General features: G+C 36.9%; 1 protein-coding gene across 2 annotated transcripts in view; it reads right to left on the bottom strand.

Moving 5' to 3' along the window:
* Positions 1–19,037, bottom strand: part of LOC139963450 (laminin subunit gamma-1-like) — an 82,305-nt gene that overhangs the window by 48,547 nt on the left and 14,721 nt on the right. For both annotated transcript variants that reach the window (XM_071964220.1, XM_071964219.1), the window contains exons 3-5: positions 3,407–3,708; positions 1,395–1,525; positions 462–631 (exon numbers count right to left, since the gene is read on the bottom strand). In XM_071964220.1, the coding sequence (XP_071820321.1) occupies positions 462–631; positions 1,395–1,525; positions 3,407–3,708 (603 nt within the window). The remainder of the gene's footprint in view (positions 1–461; positions 632–1,394; positions 1,526–3,406; positions 3,709–19,037) is intronic.

Here is a 19,037-nt window from a genome sequence, read left to right as displayed (position 1 = left end):
ACAACAGGGACCAAACACGAACATACTCTATATTTCAATGACAAAAAGGGTTGCCCCCACCCACCCTTGCCCCCCCCTCCCCCCAAAATGGAGACAATCATGTAAGCCTAGGTATCAATGATATGGCCACTTTTTGAAGTGCCATCAAACTTTCTGCATTGGGTTCACTTTCTAGTTAAACAGAAAATAGTCACCTGAACGTTCACTTTAACTGATAGATGCCAATTTGTTGTTTTACTTTCTTAGGTCTTATGAATACTGCAAAGGAAATTGCCTTTCTAAAATGTGGAACCAAACACTGAATCATATCATATTGAATTTCACTAAATATTTAAATTTATGTGATGCACTTATACAGTATATCGCATGCTCACTCTGTACTCACGCGGAAGGAAGTGTTACATGTGAACACGGCGAGCATACTTTACGTGAAGACACACTCTGACAGTTCTAGTACTCACCTCTGCATTCATTGACTGCAGTACTGGTTCCCCTGGCCCAGGGCCTATCATTATAAAATGGTAAACATCTCTCACAGTCTGGCCCATCTGTGTTGTGTTCACATTCACATACTAGTCTCTGAAGTCCGACCCCTGGTATACAAGAACTAGCGTGACCATTGCACTTACACCTACAGGACAAAAGAGGACAAAATAAATCATTTGCTTTCGGCAACAGTTCTGAAACGACTGGGCATCATTTAAGTGGGGAAAAAACTCTTCTAAAAGCAAATCTGAACCAAACAGGTTTAAGAGAATAAAGGAAGGTAACCAAATACATTAGAAACACACAAACTATGAATTGTGATAAGCAGAAGGCCAACAGGCTTAGTTAGTTTGTGCCATGCTTCATACGAGAATATCTAAAGTAAAACTAATTGCAGACATGATTATTGTGCACAATAATTTTTGATTCCATGTAGAAGCTTTAAATTCATCCCAGCTTCACTTTAGTAACTATAGTTCATAAGATGCTACATTCATTAGTGAGATAGTGAGATGAAACCCCCTTCATAAGAAGGTTCCAACACTACTTCTTACACAAGTCCATCATAACTTTGCTATAAAGTGAAATGCTGCCCTCTATTCAATTAATTTCATAGGGAGTCTTGTCCAATGAACAATATTTGTTTGAATGATCCATGACTAAAGTACTTACTTGTAAGGGATATTCTATGCAAGACACTGAAAACAACACAGTAATATAAGAAAAGAATGGATAAAAGAACTGTGGTCATGTCCTCATGTCCATGACATTTGACAAATTATGATGAATGATGAAGACGGGTAAAATGAGGAGAGTTTTAATCAACATTTGCCATTTGAATTTCCAAAGGACTTTAACGTGAATCTTTTATCTAGTAACGTCGTCTTGGCATGCACCGATCCACTGACCTGCCTCCGATGGAGAAATCTGAGATAGCGTAGTAGTAAGACCGAAGGACGTCTGGGACTTTAAAGACTTCATCACCGAATGTGTTTAGCCTCGACAACATAACAAGGATATCTGTAGCTGTGACCCATTCCTGTAGAAATGAAGAAAAATCAGATGTGATGTGAAAGCAACCCAGACTGTAAAGGAACACGGCAATAGCAGCATAAAGACTGGGCGTGGGGTGGCGTGGGGTGGGGTGGCATGGGGTTGACGAATATGGTTAAGTTTAGGTGGCAGCTCGATATAGATTTTGTTGATCAGTTATGTATACAAATACACTATGCTTTCTCCAAATATCTTTACCTGGATTTACATTTCTAAAGCTAAAGTTCTAAGACTATGGTGAGAGGTTACACAGGGACCTGCATTTTGTGTACATTTTATTGTCACACTCTGGTGTTGTAGTTTGTACATATTTCTATTCTGAAGAAAAGATCAGCTACCCAGAAATAAAGTCTGTTACAGGAGTCCTGTCCACCAAGGTCTCACCAGAAATGATCAAAATTGAGGCAATTAGGGAAACACAATTATTCTGTAAATAGTGGATTCAAACAATTACCAACTCTTTGTTTGTAAGTAAGAACATACAGTACTTGTAGTGAGTACAACAGCATGAGTACCAGTGCAAGTAGAATTCCCCTTTGCATTGGGTACGAGGGCGAGTAAAGGGTTCGAAACACAAGTCCCGACGATTAATTTTGCCCTAGTTTTATATACTAGATGCCAACATGCGTGAGTACCGAGTTCAGGGAAGTGTGCTGGAATAAAAGTTCCCAGTAAGGATTCGCTCTGCAAGTCTGAGTAAGAGCCGTGGCATTTTGGTAGACTAGGAAAGTGTGTTAGTGTGGTAGGAGACAGCTAAGAGAGGAGTGAAGTGTTGGATGTATCATGATCTTAGCAAATGAATGGCAGGACTGAGTTATATTCAGATCTTGAATAAAGTAAGAATGCTATTATTATGAAAAGACAGGTAAGTGTCAAAGAAAGCTCTGCACCTTCACATTACCACACTGTCCGGGTCATTCCACACCAAAGAACCACCGATAACACTGTGAACAACACACTATGTATAACACATTACGAAAAACACTATGAATAACACACTACTGATAACACACTACGAATAACCCACTACTAATAACACTTCTAATAACACACTACGAATAACCCACTACTGATAACACACTCTGAATAACCCACTACTAATAACACACTATAACACACTTCTAATAACACCTTCACATTACCACACTGTCCGGGTCATTCCACACCAAAGAACCACCGATAACACTGTGAACAACACACTATGTATAACACATTACGAAAAACACTATGAATAACACACTACTGATAACACACTACGAATAACCCACTACTAATAACACTTCTAATAACACACTACGAATAACCCACTACTGATAACACACTCTGAATAACCCACTACTAATAACACACTATAACACACTTCTAATAACACACTTCTAATAACACACTACGAATAACCCACTACTGATAACACACTATGAATAACCCACTACTAATAACACACTATAACACACTTCTAATAACACACTTGGAGTAACACACTAGGAATAACACTGCTAATAATATCACACTATGACACACTTCTTATATCACACTACGACTAAAACACTACCTAAAACACACTACTAATAACACACTACACATAACACACTACCAATACTCACTATGAAAAACACACTATGAATAACACACTGCCATGGCATTACTTTGACAGCAGCATTCTCTGTGTTATAGAATCCTGTACCTGTAATACAGCACTATTATCAAAGTTATAAGCACACTACGACTAAAACACTACGAATAACACACTACTAGTAACACACTATGAATAACACACTATGAATACCCATAACGAATAACACACTATGAATAACAGACTGCCATGGCATTATTCCAGCAGCATTCTCTGTGTTATAGAATCCTGTACCTGTAATACTGCACTATCATCAAATTGATAAGCACTGGGTCTCTCTTCTAGCGTACTGAATGCAATGTTTCCCCCAGTCAACGGAGATATGTCACTGAACATGGCCGTACAGAGGGGTTTCGTCTCGTCGGCTCTCGTGACAAATTCATCCGTGTCGACACCAAAGGTGGCCTCGCATGAGCCGCTGTAATACTGATATGGGATCCAAGGCCCGTCCTGAGTTGTCCTTTTGTAAACTGCAAAGCTCTCTGGTCTCGGAGAGTAAAATTTAAGACGGATGTATGTAATTTCAAACGATTTGCCTGCGAAACAGAATGAGAAAAGAAAAGGTCGTCAATGAGAGAATATTTTATTACCGAAGAACGTCAAAGACAGAGCAGAGAGAAAGAGAGAGAGACTTAAATCACCTCCGCCAGAGAAAAGAACATTATCACCCTCTATCGAAACGATGTTACAAAGGTCAGATTGTAAACTGGACAACTTTCTGGATTGGTCATTATGAATGGCATTACTTACCCATTTTTGTGTACATACATTATATATGGACTCTTGATCTACCCTGCCCTTTAAACTGGTATTAACAATTCTTGAACTGTGCCCCCAGTGACACACTTCAGGAACACTGTCCTCTACCTTCTGATTCTACCATTTTTGCAGTCAACAACACATTTTCTGAATCACTGACAAACTGGCTCAAAGGACTGACAAGCCAGCTAAAGAACCTTAAAAAAGCTTGATACTGTTAAATCTTTAAAAGATCAGATCAGTCTTGCTCAAGTTTAGATTATGACTAAAAAACTTTGATTGTATACCCATTCCAAACCAAAATATTCCCAGAGGAATAAATCAGAAACTTTCTCCTTGCAGTAAGAGGACACAGTCAGAAGAGATTAAAAATTTGACCACTTTTTTCCTTTCTTTTTTTGGGGGGACTTTCTAGCATATTTGGGAGTAACCCACAAACCATACAAAAATAATTTCTTACATGATATCACAAATATTACAGAGATTTCACAGCATTTTCCCTAAATTGTTTAATAGGTTTTACATGATCAAACGTGATTGTATACCCATTCCAAACCAAAATATTCCCAGAGGAATAAATCAGAAACTTTCTCCTTGCAGTAAGAGGACACAGTCAGAAGAGATTAAAAATTTGACCACTTTTTTCCTTTCTTTTTTTGGGGGGACTTTCTAGCATATTTGGGAGTAACCCACAAACCATACAAAAATAATTTCTTACATGATATCACAAATATTACAGAGATTTCACAGCATTTTCCCTAAATTGTTTAATAGGTTTTACATGATCAAATAAACACTGAACAGTATGTAAATCTTAGAAGGGGAAAAAATATCAATTTCAATATTGATGGTCAATCTTACAGAGTAACGTTAAATTTCACCGTAGCGGTATTAAATTTAGGGGTAAAGCAATGATTCCAACCGATTTAAACATTTCCAGTTTTTCTCATAGCCAAATATTACAGGATGAGTTACACCTTGAGAGAGGTAGATTTTTTTTGTTTTAATGTGAGTATTCACTGGTTGGATTTGGAACAATCTTAGTTTGATTTACATAAAAAAGAAGAAACGTAAATTTAGAGATTGCCAATTTATAAAGATGCAGTGTAATGTGAATACTGTACTCAATGAAATATTTAAAATTCTTGAATTAATATTCCTCTTAAAGCAGTGTTCTGCAATTGTAGGTCTTCCATCATTATTAAACTTCCATAACAATGGCATTCACTAATCACTAGCTTTGAATAATAATTGCGGGTCATATATTGAAGATGGTTAATGGCCATAATTTTGAACATTTCTGAGTTGCTAATATCTGCTTGATATTATGTACCCTAAATTACCTGCATTGATGAAATTTTCAAAAATCTAACTTTCAAAATCTTTCATCAACCACTACTTAGGAAGTGAAAACATCTTGAAATATTTCTTACTCGCATCAGATATAATTCGATCTCGACCAAGGCAAACATAACACATAAGTATATATAGGGTTAAAATTTTGTCAGAAAACTTCACATTTTGATGGTTTCCAAAGTGTTCTTTGGCTGTGTTCATATGTACAGGGTAGGTAGGTAACTCTCCATAGTATACCAGACACAGGGCCATACCCTACAGTGTGTAAGAGGTCAGTTGAATGTAAACAGGGCGGGTGGCAGAGTATTCATAGCCTATCAACAACACAGAACTCAATCTCCAACAGAGAAGAGAGAGAGTAGGAGGTTCTGAAGAATCAGTATGGCATTTTAAAGGCTTTGAGGTCAACTTACACATAAAATGAAATACTACAAGCCAAGTTCTATTAAATTTTTTCCCCCCTTTATCCCTGAAGGAATTTGTCTAAAATTAAAAATATTCTCACCGAAAATTATTTCAATAATTAATTCTTATCTATAGATGTAGATGCTGCTCAGAGGAAATGGAGTGGAAAAGTAGCAAGTAGCTAATATGACGATGATAATGATGATGATCTATGGTAGGTAATACTAAATACCGACACACACATAAAACCTAAGTGGCCAGTGGAAGACAGAGTAAAAGTCACCTAGTTCCAAATTGAGATTCAAACTTCAAATACAAAACCAAAAAAGAAGACACAAAAACTGCACTGGCACATCCAAGACTGGCAGACTCTTCCTTTCGAAGCACAACCCTCAAAATAGAACAATTACGGACAGAAACGACCGATTTAAAGTTTAAACTAGGAACGACAACATTGAAGGGGGGGGGAAGCCTCACATTAATAACCACATTATTACTTGCTGATCCTTACATGTCTCTGCACCATGATTATCATCAGATCACTCTTGAATTTGATCAGGGAGATTCAAATCACCACCATTTCCCTGTTTTGATGATATACATCAATACCAGACAATATATGTCAGTTTAAGGTACCATTGATTTAATGAGATACTGAAGCCAGCAAAAGTTTCATGTCGCCAGTGAAACAACTTTTCTTTGTGCTGCGTTTTTCTGTTCTCGCACACAGGCATGTCTGTGGCTGAGAGTAAAGTGATCATACCGTTGTTGTTCATAAACCCTGCAGATTTTAGAAGTTCTGCTAACATGGCCCTATGCAGTGACTTACTGGGGGTAAAACAACAAACATTTGATTCATTATTACCGAAGTTACATGTAACTATAGTAAGAACTTTATTCCTGACAAACCAGCATTTAACTCATATCATTTCACTGTGACATTTTGTCAAGCACCATGATGGTTACCATGGTGATTGTCTGATAAGCATGATCCAGACACAAATATCTCTGACTTCCTGACTAAAAAGTCATGTATATTTGAAACAACCTTGACCACATCCTCCAATTGTCTGTACACTGAGGGAGGACTGTACTTCAAAGCTGTACTTTGGATACAAAGCACCATCCTCTCTTGCAGTGGGATTTATAAATTTCTGAAAATTTTGTGAAAAATCAACTGGGGTGTTGCTCAAAGTAAAAGGGTGATGGGCGTTGACCCTAAGGATGATGTTAATGGAGTAGGAATAGAAGGGGCGGGGGGGGGGGAGATGGCAGCAGTACTAAAGTATTATCAATTAATAGGCTAGGCAGATGGGGAAAAGGCCCTCCTAGATTTTGTTTCTCACTATAACGAATCATAACTAAATACTTAATGAATTCTCTCTTGAGTTCAGAAATGTATTTCGACATTAATACTGTTATCATAACATTTTAGGCCTCAGCCCCACTACGCCCACCCACCACTGCGACCCACTTTCTGGTCACCGACCACCTGCTCATCCTTATGAAATCACTTGTTTGTTTAACACTGGTTACCTGATTTTCATTGCAATTAAACCAATCACACTTACCTGTCCCCACTAACATCATGCACTAAATTCCCATATCTATGTATGCACTGATTTCCCACCTACCTAGTAGTAGGTTAGTACTGAACCCCTTCTGAGCCACTTCCCAAACACCAACCCACTTTTGTCTTTCTCTTCCTTTCGGATATCGGCAGTTTAGGGATCTTTGCAGATAATAAAGTGCATGACTTGAGAGGAGACAGGTAAGCGAGGTATCAAATGCATTTCTAGAAAATCACAAATTAACCTGCAATAATTTTGGGAGTTGATTCGAGACTTTTAAAGCAAAGAAGAGAATGAAATATCACTCTGAATTCAAACTACAATATATACACGCACTCAAGAATATAACTCGGTGGCGAGCACATTGGTAGCATCAAGTCTACATGTAAACTGTCTGTAACATGCACACCCATCCAAGCTTTTTAAGCTTTTTTTCAGAACCAAAAGAAAACAACGTCAAGTTTTGTAGCATCGTGGGAAACATGGCGGTGAACTGATTCTGTACAGAATATAAACAGACGCGCCGGAACTACAGCAATTTGTGGTGATTATTTTGACATGACGACTTGAAGGACAGGAAACCCTATGGCATCCATACTTCCCAAAACTGTGAGTAAGCTGACAGGAGCAGTACATAAAGTACAGTAATACACAGGATACAATATATACATACAGTAACGATAAAATATAGTATATAGTATAAATAAATAGTTTGATATGTGATACACTGAGTGTAATAGCAAATACCAATAGCCACACAGACCAATAACAAGAAGACACTGGTAGCTACTACAGAACATCTCTAGTTACCCTAAAATATAATATAAAATCAATTTTAAAAATTTTTAAAAATAATTTTAAAAAAATCACTGAAGTTATGGAGGAGAAGGTGGGAGGAGTTGAGGGGAGGGGGAATGGGAAAGTTTCAACAATTTAGTATTGCCAAATAAATTAAAGCCACAATGATCTGATTCAATTTCACTTCTACTATTTGTACTATTTGAGGAATATTAGATTCTTCAGGCCTTAAAACATCATTATTTAACTCATTATAATTGTATTTACATATACTGAGTTTTGTGGCCAGCACATCCTTTGGCATGTCTGCTTAACAATCCATTCAGGTATTGACTTAAAGCTTCCCAAGTAAAACTTCTCTGCAACTTACTAGGACTAAAATAAAGCTGTTTACACACACACAGAGACACACACAAACAGACCACAATCACAACAAACTAAACACACACAGAGACACACACAAACAGACCACAATCACAACAAACTAACTCTATTGTACATGGTATTAGATCAATTCCTTCCCCTTAAAAGGTAAGTATTCCCTTCTTTTTTTCTTCTTATTTTGAGTGAATACATTTGCAATAGTACTTTAGGAAATATGTACTCCCAGGTAGTGAGTGGATCCTACAGGCCAGCGACTCCTTTCACAGAGAGCTGTGAAGCTATTGAATGTGTCTACCAAAGCTTGAAATGAGATTAACCGTCCTAAAGAAACTTCCACAGATAATGGAAGGGTATCCCAGGCCCAAAGCACAACAATTACCAATAGGATGACAATTAGGGGGGGGGGGGAGAGAGAGAGGCGCACCTTGTTGTTATGAAGTAGGTTAAAGAAATCGTAGAGGATTTCTATAAGAAACTTTCAGAGAAAGGAGCTCGGAGATGAGAAGCAAATGTAATTAATGGTAGAGTGTTAGATTCCACCAATTGGATAGCCAGCTTTCCTTGTATAATTTATACTATGTACAGCAGTGGTATCAATCTACAGTATGGCTTACATCGACATCTGTTCTCCAAACAACCTAGGAACTTTTTGCGTTGGTTAGAGAAACGTAGTCATATTTTATAAATTTAAGTGATGATAATTAAACAATTATCATCATGTACTTAAATTACATATCGTCCTGTAAATTTACATTATCATCATGTAAAATTACATTATCATTACATTCTCTTACATTATTATCCTGTAATTACATTATCATTACACACTTCTACATTGTCATCATAAGTTTTTTTCAGTCCTTGTGGCGTTCCATATTCTTTTGCCGTTCTGGCAATGCAAAAATGCTTAATACCATTCGTGGCTTTTCGACTAACTTACACATATCATATAAGCAGTTTTCATTCCTGCATGCACCCTCTAAGAGATCTACTAACCAGATACCCCCCTGTAACTACTCCTGTTTTAATGTGCTATCTTATTTACCATTAACACTGACATGATTTTGACATGAGAGTTAGAGAGATATTCAGCTAGCAATAACAATTTTTACATTCTCCTATTGAGAGAGGTTTAAAGGTGCCTTTCAAATGTTTGACCTATCTAGGGACTTAAAGCAGTGTCCTGGTTTGGGAGGGAAGTGTAAGTATCATACATTCATTCAAGCCCTTTCACTTCTTAAATCTATACTCACGCACTGTGTACTATTGCTTATATGTGTACATTCTGCCAGAAGAAAGTATTACGGAGATGGAAATAACATTAAAGCAGTCATTTTGCAATTAGTCTTGATAACATAATAACATCCAATCGCAATGGAACCTGTTAGCATGACTAGATGTATGTTGTTTATTATATACTATCATATGGAAGTGTCTGGGCATCAAATATTACAGTAGAACCAGGTTTAATTTCTCAAAGTTAACAATAGTCGGTGAAAACCAATTCTTTGGCTGCCTTTGTGTGATAAATTGAAAGTCTTGCAAAGAATGTGAAAATTGCTACACAATTGAAAAGCTGTATCACAGTGTTTCTGTACAATATAGGAGCCATAGCATTTCACTTCAGACAAACTTTACAAGTACAAAAACACACTAAAGTAATCAGTGTATTTGCATCCAAATTCCCAAAGTTACTGGTTTGGATATTTACGTTCATTCTAGTCACAGTAGAATGAGAGTGCTAAGGTTGTGGGGAGACAGGTAAGCGAGGAGCAAAGTAAATTTTTAAACTTACTGATGTTACTATGCTTAACCATTGCAAGAGATATAAGGCATGTAGTCTCTTTGACTGAATTTTTGCCATGAAAGATATTGGATGAAAAAACACATAAAACTTGCACGGTTTGAGAACGGTACAGTTGTTATTATATAAATTTTGTGGGACACAAAACTTTTAGTCATAGATTTAAATTGATTTAATAACTCAATAATTAGGAACAGCAAGATGAGACATGAAAACACTTACAAAATACAGTTACATTGACATGACTCTTATTGCAATATGTGTAAAATACCACACAGCTATCTACAGTACTTAACTCTACAATACAGCTAGTACAAGGTAGCTTGTTTTAAATGATGTCATCAGAATAGAATAATAATGCAATGCAACATACAACTTTAAATATTTGAAAGAAAGGAAAGTGTCAGAAAAGAAAAAGGAATGACATCATGACCTCCCACTGTGCCCCAATAGTCCTAGCCAGGTTTTAATGAGCCAATCAACATTCTTGTCAGAGAACTGCAGTTTTATCATAGCACTACTTTCCTAAATTCACAACAAAAATTACATCATGTATACACGGATGGCTTGGTTATTATAAATGGACAAAAACATAACTTGAACTACTGATGGGATTACCAACCAATTATTCAACAGTTTATTTGTAGAAATGAACAGAGAAACAAGAGACGCCTTTCCTGGATGTTCTTAAAGGAGCGTAAAGCTCTGCCTTTAAAGGGTGTGAAGACTCGCGCACAAAGAAACATCTAATGCTGTTAATCTGACCTAGTTTCGAATGAGGTGTAACAGAAGTGTTAGAAACCACCATCGATCCCAGAAAATACACACACAGCTTGCTACCGTCGGTAATTAGACACTAGTGTACAGTCAATACATACAGCTACGGTCAATACCCACAACACAGTGTATATAGCAGCGATGGACATCTCAGGTCTAAATACAAGATAGCAAGGTATCACGTTTCATTACTGTCTGCATTTTGCAGCGACAAGTAGAAAACTTCACTTGCAAGCAACGGAAAGTTAACTTTTTCAGAGCGCAGAACACGGTTTGGGCGAGTCTTCAATGCCTTTAATAATCTCTTGAATGAGGGAATACTTTACCCGGTATTTGCAAAGCAAAATGATACCTCTACAGTAAGTACACTGCAGCAAAGTAACAGACACAGATATTATGATCATACAGACCTGAAATCTAGGACCAAACACCTGTAGATATATCCCAACAGTCAACATTACGTATGTTCACATATATGATATAGTATCTTACCAGAAGATTCAACCACATTTAAAGTTACATATTTTAACTTTCAAACTTTGCAGTGAATTTATAGTCAATTATAACTTGATGATACATGATATAGGCAAGATCTCGTTACCTCCCAGCTGTAATCCTAGTTTTATTCCCTGGTTGCTATTCTTTTCTTTTATTCTTCATTTTGCCGAATTTTCCTGTCAAAGATCTTGACTTTACACTTAGATGAAAGTCAGAAAGAGAGGCAGGTTTGTCTTACTTTCGTGGGATTTTACAGACATATAAACTGACAATCACAACAATAAAGGCTCAGTCTCCTGTTTTGTTTCAGTTTCCCTTCATCAGACAAGCCTCTCCAGTCATATGGGACTTGCCTGCTCTATGATCCTTGAAATTTAAGAACACAAATGACATTTTAATCACTAACAGACTGGTATAGCTCCCATACTGTGCAAGGTGTGGAACACCTGTGTAGTTCCTACCAGTGAAGTGGGGACAGGACGCTGCTCTATTCACTGGTATATATATATATATGTATATATAGTGGGCTCTGTACATATATGAATCACACCCACACACCACAAGTTCCCTAAATATTACAACCCCTACACATGGTGTAGGAGTAGCAATAGTAGGTACCAAGCAAAGAACCCTTCTCCTCTCTAGGACACCTTCAACTTGACTCTCTACCCTCTCTCTTGGGGTCATGACTTTGGAATGTCTAATCAAGGTTAGTCCTCTATCAACCCCTCAGGCTAAGTTTGGAATAACAACTAATTTGCTGTCTTTAAGAAATGCAGGTCCTATACCAGCAACTAATGGATAAGAAAGGGAGGGATTGCCTCTGGCTTTGTGGTTTTTTTGCCACATCTAACAGTTAGGAAACATTAACAAAGGTGTGAAGGACAGGCCGTGTTTCAATGGACTTACAGAGAAGTCATTGGCTGATCTCCACATTGGAAATGATTGTCAAGAATAACATGAATCATGTTTATTGGCATTCGGCAGTTTTTTTTTTCTGAACGACAACAAAGGGGATTTCTGTAAATACAACATCAGACCTTAGAAAAAAAAAGAGTCAAATTGGTACAGGTAGAGAGAAATTGTCTGATGGCTTCAGTATACTGTATATCGAGAGACTTAAAAGAAAACTGAAGAAAATTTCAAAAATTTATATATTTTTACATCTTTGTATTAAAAAAACCAATATTGGGATTTGGTATACGGAGCATACCATTAAGATCCCATTTTTAACTTTCAACTTTGCATTAGAAAAGTTACATGATAATAATTATGAAGAAAATTACTTCCACACTTAACTTTGATGTTAAGGTGGCATGCACCCTCTTAGACTTCAGAGGGTTTAGATAATACTGTAATGTATGCAACAAAAACGTGTTGGGAGGTTTGGGGATGCACTTAAAAACTGCAAAGATTAACATGATTATGCAATTCAAAGTGCTGCTCCTGAATTACCTACAAATCATTAACTGAGCTGGCTCCTACCCTATGGTCAAAGAGCCTTCGCCATCATGGCCCCTAGGTTATGGAATGCATTGCCCATCAATATTAAGCAGGCCACATCTGTTACTCAATTAAAAATCTACTGAAGAAAACATATTTTCAGAGTTGTTTAAATTGCATTTAAATTGTGTGTATTCCTTTTTTCTCCTTGTCTTCCAAGATTGCAAAGCGTACTGTGATGTCTTTGATGTGCATGCGCAATATAAAAGCCGATTTATGATTATTATTATTATTATTTAGAATATATGTGCGCAAACAGAATCGAAGCATATCTTGATAGATAAGTCATAAAAAAAATAAGGTAAATACTGTAAGCCTAATACTTAACTACAATAATGAATGTATGGTCATGACCTTAATCTGCTCATCAGGAATGTTCATAAACAATGTTAAGTAGATGGTCCTATCTTTATGAGAATGTTACAAAGATTCCACAGGAGCCATAGCCAAGCTTGTGTGATTCCTCACAGCATTTCCCGTGCTGTGGCCGAGTGGACAAAGGCGGTGGCATTTGAAGCGATGAGGCTTAGCAATCGGGAAGTTCCGGGTTCGATTCCCGGCCGAGTCATAGTAAAGTGGGTTTCTCAACCATGGTTTTCCCCATCTGAAATGACCTTCTGACTTGAAAAGGTTCCAAAGTTGAGTTAAACTGTTGAATTGGAAGCCACCGGACTGAAGTGAAAGTTGTAATCCATAAGCCCTTGTGGGCTTCTGCCTCATTCGTTGCTTTAAGCATAGTAAAATAACTGCCTGATTATTATTTCCAATAGATGGCTAAGAGTACCTCATAAGTTTCACAACTTAACTTGGAGCAAACCAGGAGGTCCAGTTTGAACACTTTAACAATTTCGTATTCCAAAATGAAATCATTTTTAACCTCTAAAGAAACTCCTTCATTTACCTTACACTTCGGACTGAATGACTAAATCTGTGCTGTCCTCTGACAAACTTAAACTTTACAGATTATCTTCTTTGATGGTAACACAGTCAACAGAGAAAGCAAAGATGGCCTATAATCCTAATCAAAAAACAGTTCCTCAATAAGCTAACTCTCAACAGCAAACATATATCCATTCATAGCTTTTCAATATTTATAGAGCCAACAATCCTCTTTTTATACTAATTAGGTAATTATTTTCTTCATGTTAATTTCAATCTTGATCAGTCTGCCCAAAGAGAGTAAACTGAGCTTTAAGCAGAGGTCACTTTTCAAAGATTGGGGTTTTGAGAAAAAGGATTAAACAGCAGGCCTAAAAACCACAAAAACCTTCCCTGGAGAGTAAAGGTTTACAAGAGGCAAAGTCTGTGTACCGTCTTTACACTGTTGTATGCCTGTGCTGTAGATATAGCATCAAAATAGACCCGGTTAACCGCAGTACTACTGTACTGTATTATGTGTACAGACAACACCATGGTGGGATTTATATTAATAGGTAGTGGGCCAGTGTAGCTTGTCCTATAATGCAATAGACTAATCTCCACGGATAGATTTTGGGTATGGTGCTCAATCCAATCCGAACCCCCTGCCCCCCAATTAGTATAATTTGCCCACCTTCCAGATCCTTTAGAAATTTGCAGTATACATATTGTTTACATCATATAGTATCTAGATATCTTTCATTTTATTATAAATGCGCCAGATTTTTAAATATATGGAGTAAATCATTTGTAACATGTACTCTCTGTCTGAGCAACTTTTGAATTCGATAAAATAGGTCGCTGCTTTTCATCACTAGAATTCCATGACGACGTATTTCATTAATTGGCGGGACTAGACACTTCATTTCCGATGAAGTAGTGAAATGTGAAATAGTTTTCAAATTTCATTTCTGTAAGTTGATAAATTCATTCATTTCTCATTCATTCATCTTTACTTTGGTGGAGAAAGTTTTACAAGACTTTACTATCGTTTTGATCAATTTAATATCTGTGTACATTACTACAACGGGTTTGTTAAGTTAATTTTTGACAAACCACAAAAAGCTACTTTTATGTTTGTAGTATTGGTTGTAATCTGCTAAAGTATAGTACATTCCAAACAAACAGTATGGGGTACTTGGTTTTTCCGTTTATAGCTTCAATTGGTGATAAGTACAACTTTAATCGTGAGAATTCCAACTTCTGTCTCTTTCCTTTAAGGCAATATTACTGTATGTACAATTGATTGTGGCAATAAGCTAGCATTTTATATTTAAAACTATTCCAGTTCGTGCCATATAAAACATAACACTTCAAGAGAGTAAAAAAAAAGGTCCGTCTGTCTTGTATGTCCGAATGGTTTATAAGAGAAAATTGCATATTAATATCAATTAGGAATCTTTCCCCTACAGAACACTACTACAGGAATGCAATAGAATGTGAAGATAGTAACAATGATGCATTGCCATCATCACACCAATCTCTCAGGAGAACCAGTAAATGACACAGCAAGTTTAACAGTGGTTAGGTCAAGTGAAATATATAACTTTTAAGCACTACTTTTTTTATGGTTTGTGTATAATAAAGCTTTTTGGTCTTCTGAGGAGCTATATATCAGAAACATGCAAGGTATTTTTGTACATTTTCTAGTTAAAGTGTCTACCACATAGAACAACACAATATATTTACCTCAGTTCCAAAGATCCAACTGAGGGGGAAATGTACCTTTACAGTCAAAAATAAGGAATTCAATTTAAAGATCTTCAATAATCTCTCATATATCGTACAATTCTTAGCTCAATCTGCTAGACTCTCCACCTCTCCTCTCCAAAGTTTTGAAACTTAACAGTGTCTCCAGAACACTTTGTACTCATCTACTGTACCACTACGTGGCCCTCACTACTGATCTTTCAACAGTACACTGTTTATTCCAGTGGGCCTACTGCATGACCTATGACCATGACCTTTTTAGCTACATTGCCTACCATATATCATTGGAGGAGTTCAAAGATGGTGGGCGACCCAAAGTCTTTACGATTTTGTTCAAACTTACTGTGCAGGATCATCAATGCATATGATTCCCTGTATACAGCAATCCTGATAACATATATAGCAAGCACATTGAGAAACAGGTAATTAATGATATTACTTGAAGTATAAACAGACTCGCTCTTCTGAACACATTCTCATGATCATTTGTAATGAAATACCATCTGGTCAGACTACTGCAACATCGATTGAGGGGAGGGGGAGGGGGGACACCATCATACAAGTTTTTAAGGGGTTTTTTGCACAACATTTGAATCTCCTGGCAAGTACAACTGCATGAAGCTTCCATCCTTTCATTTATTTATTATTTCGTTCCTTCTTTGTCTATTTACTTAAATTTATAAGCTAACAACTTGCAAAGTTGAAAGTGCTCATCCCACATTTCAGAAGTTCCTGTTTGAAAGCTGTTAAAAGATTTATCAATAAAAGTTACCAATTTGGTTAGACCATATAATTAGACAAAGGGAAGTGCACTGTTTGTTGCTAGGGGCCTTGTAAGAAAAAAGTGAACTTATTTATATACTGCACGTAAAATTTAAACATTTTAATTTGAACTTGACAATATTTTAGTCCCCATTTGTTGAGAGTATCTAAACTGTTAATATCTTGCGGCTTTGATAAAAACTCATGACTACTTTAAATGTCTACCAAGCAAAAGGTTTGCCATTTGCGTGACCAATGCACTATGGAGCACACTTGCTAGGAGTGCACAGTTTTGTTCATGTAGTCAGTACTCCAATGTCAAATAGAAGGGGTTTGACCTGGCGGCTCAATTCCAGACATTCACAGCTAAATCTGATTGCTTCCTGGTGAGACCCTTTCCTTCCCAATTCTTCATCCACTGTAACCCCACCGAGATCGATTCCCATGGCCGCACTGTGTTGGTTTTTCGTACGGTGAGCGCCGGTACCCAGTGCTGTATCTAGTGTACTTCCTGTCCCTGCTATTATTTTCACACAGTAATTAACCTGTTGGATTACTTCCTTATCAACAGAAGCGTGGAAGTAGAAAAACTGTAAAACCAAAGTAAGGCATGGGGCTGTAGAGAATCATTTAAAATAGCTCACAATGGAAAATGTGTGGGAACAAAAAAAAGCATCATTTAATTCGTTTGAAGACGTGCTTCAGTCGCTGGAAACCATGCATCGTGGTAATTTTGGTTTCACATACATATTACATAAAAACACCCATCAACGTTATTTAACATTAACATTGCATACTGTAGGCTATCCCTCAACCTGACTACGAGACCTAGTTGGTTACCACTTCTTGACACTTCCAAATTAGCATGTTATTAAAAAGTTTCTTCAAATGCAGACAATTCCGTGTCCCACAAATTTTTTTTATTTTTCTACTTTCTATTCTCATTTGTAAACCTTTGAAAAGATTATGGCTAATGTCATTGTTTCTACTGCTAACTAAGTGTGACTATAAAGGTAGCAGATTTCTTGTATACATCCATATCTAACCAATCCTTTAGTGGCTGCGTCAAATTCAAAACAATACAAATAAAATAGGGGCTGTGATTGTAGAGTGAGTGTACTAAAGTGTTTGTCTCAACTTCTCAAGAAATACAGTACCTATAAATACTTGCAACAAAACTGATTTACCTATAAACAGCCAAAGTTAGTGACAGTCAGCTTTATTACCCATTTTCACACCCCCGCTTTCTCAACAAGGCGATGCACCCAAACAGTTACCTACATACATTTATTATCGGAAGTGACGAGCACTGTTTGTTTGCAGTTCTTCTGTATATATATTCACAATGAACTCATTTCCTTTCAGTGAAAATATAGCAGAGACCAAAAAAAAAAAAAAAAAAATTTTATTTAAAAAAAAAAATAAATAATATATAAAATAAAAATATTCACATTGTGCGACAAGGGCAAAAGCTTCCACAGTGCCCACTACCTCCGTTGAGATTCCAGCACCAAGGAATGGGTTTAAATGAATATCAAGAATTCTACAAACAGTGAATCATTTGTATTGATATGACAGGAGGATGTACTTTTGGCTGGTGCTTTGCATTCATCCATATACACATGCTGTGCAAATTATCCACAGCTGACATATATATGGACACATTAAAGACCTGAGCTGTTATATTTTCGTATTATCTGACACAAGCTACCGAGTCGGTATTGCTTCGAGTCTTGAAAGGGTTGACCAGAGTTAGCCACGACTTGCCCTGTCCCTCTGCAGGGGTTCCAAAGTTTAAGTCACGACCTACAAACAGCAGCTCAGTACCATGTACCATTTGTCCACGCGTCCACGATATGAATGTACTCTGTGGACACGTCAGATCTATAACTTCTAAAGGCGTGCTCGGATTTGGAAACTATTTTTAAAGAAAGCAGGATGTCATAGTAAATTTGAATGCCTCTTTTTCTAGAACTTCAAAACTGTTCAAGTCTTGTACAAATGTGTTTCATTATTACAAATAACATGATTTTGGCAAAATGAAGTTTTTAGTATCACTATCAATCTTAGTATGAATATTTAAGTTTATAACTACAAACATTATAACTTGAACAGAAAAACCATGAAAGATGAAAAGATTTCCTGGGGGATAGATTCCGGAAAGATAGACGGGGGGGGGGGGGGTCCGGTCAGGGCGCAGTGTTGAAAGGTTACCAGTTCATTCTAGGGGCGGTAGAAGGAGGTGCTAAGGTTGTGGGGAGACAGGTAAGCGAGGAACGAAGTAAATATGAAAAGATTTCACCTCCTCCAGATTCCTGATATTGACTCTAAAGCTTCCCTTTCTTTGCAACTTGAAAAAGATTTTTAGAGGTGGTTCTTGATGAATAAAGCAACAAGAATAATATTTCCAGTTTAGCAACTCAGTCATATAATTTTATAAGAATATGTCTGGGTTTGTGGGCTCTGTAAATTATAATATACTATCCCATGAGGATGAACTTTCAACCAAACCACAACTTTAACTATAATTCAACACAAAAACCAATATTAAATGGTTCCACCTTGAAGGTATAAAAATGTATCAAAATCTCTTTCAATAATTCCAGATCTCTTAGAGGCA

This window comes from Apostichopus japonicus, chromosome 22, assembly GCF_037975245.1.
Source record: "Apostichopus japonicus isolate 1M-3 chromosome 22, ASM3797524v1, whole genome shotgun sequence".
Lineage (NCBI taxonomy): Eukaryota > Metazoa > Echinodermata > Holothuroidea > Aspidochirotida > Stichopodidae > Apostichopus > Apostichopus japonicus.
Note: the sequence above shows the minus strand (reverse complement) of the source record. Positions and strands in the feature narration are given on the sequence as shown.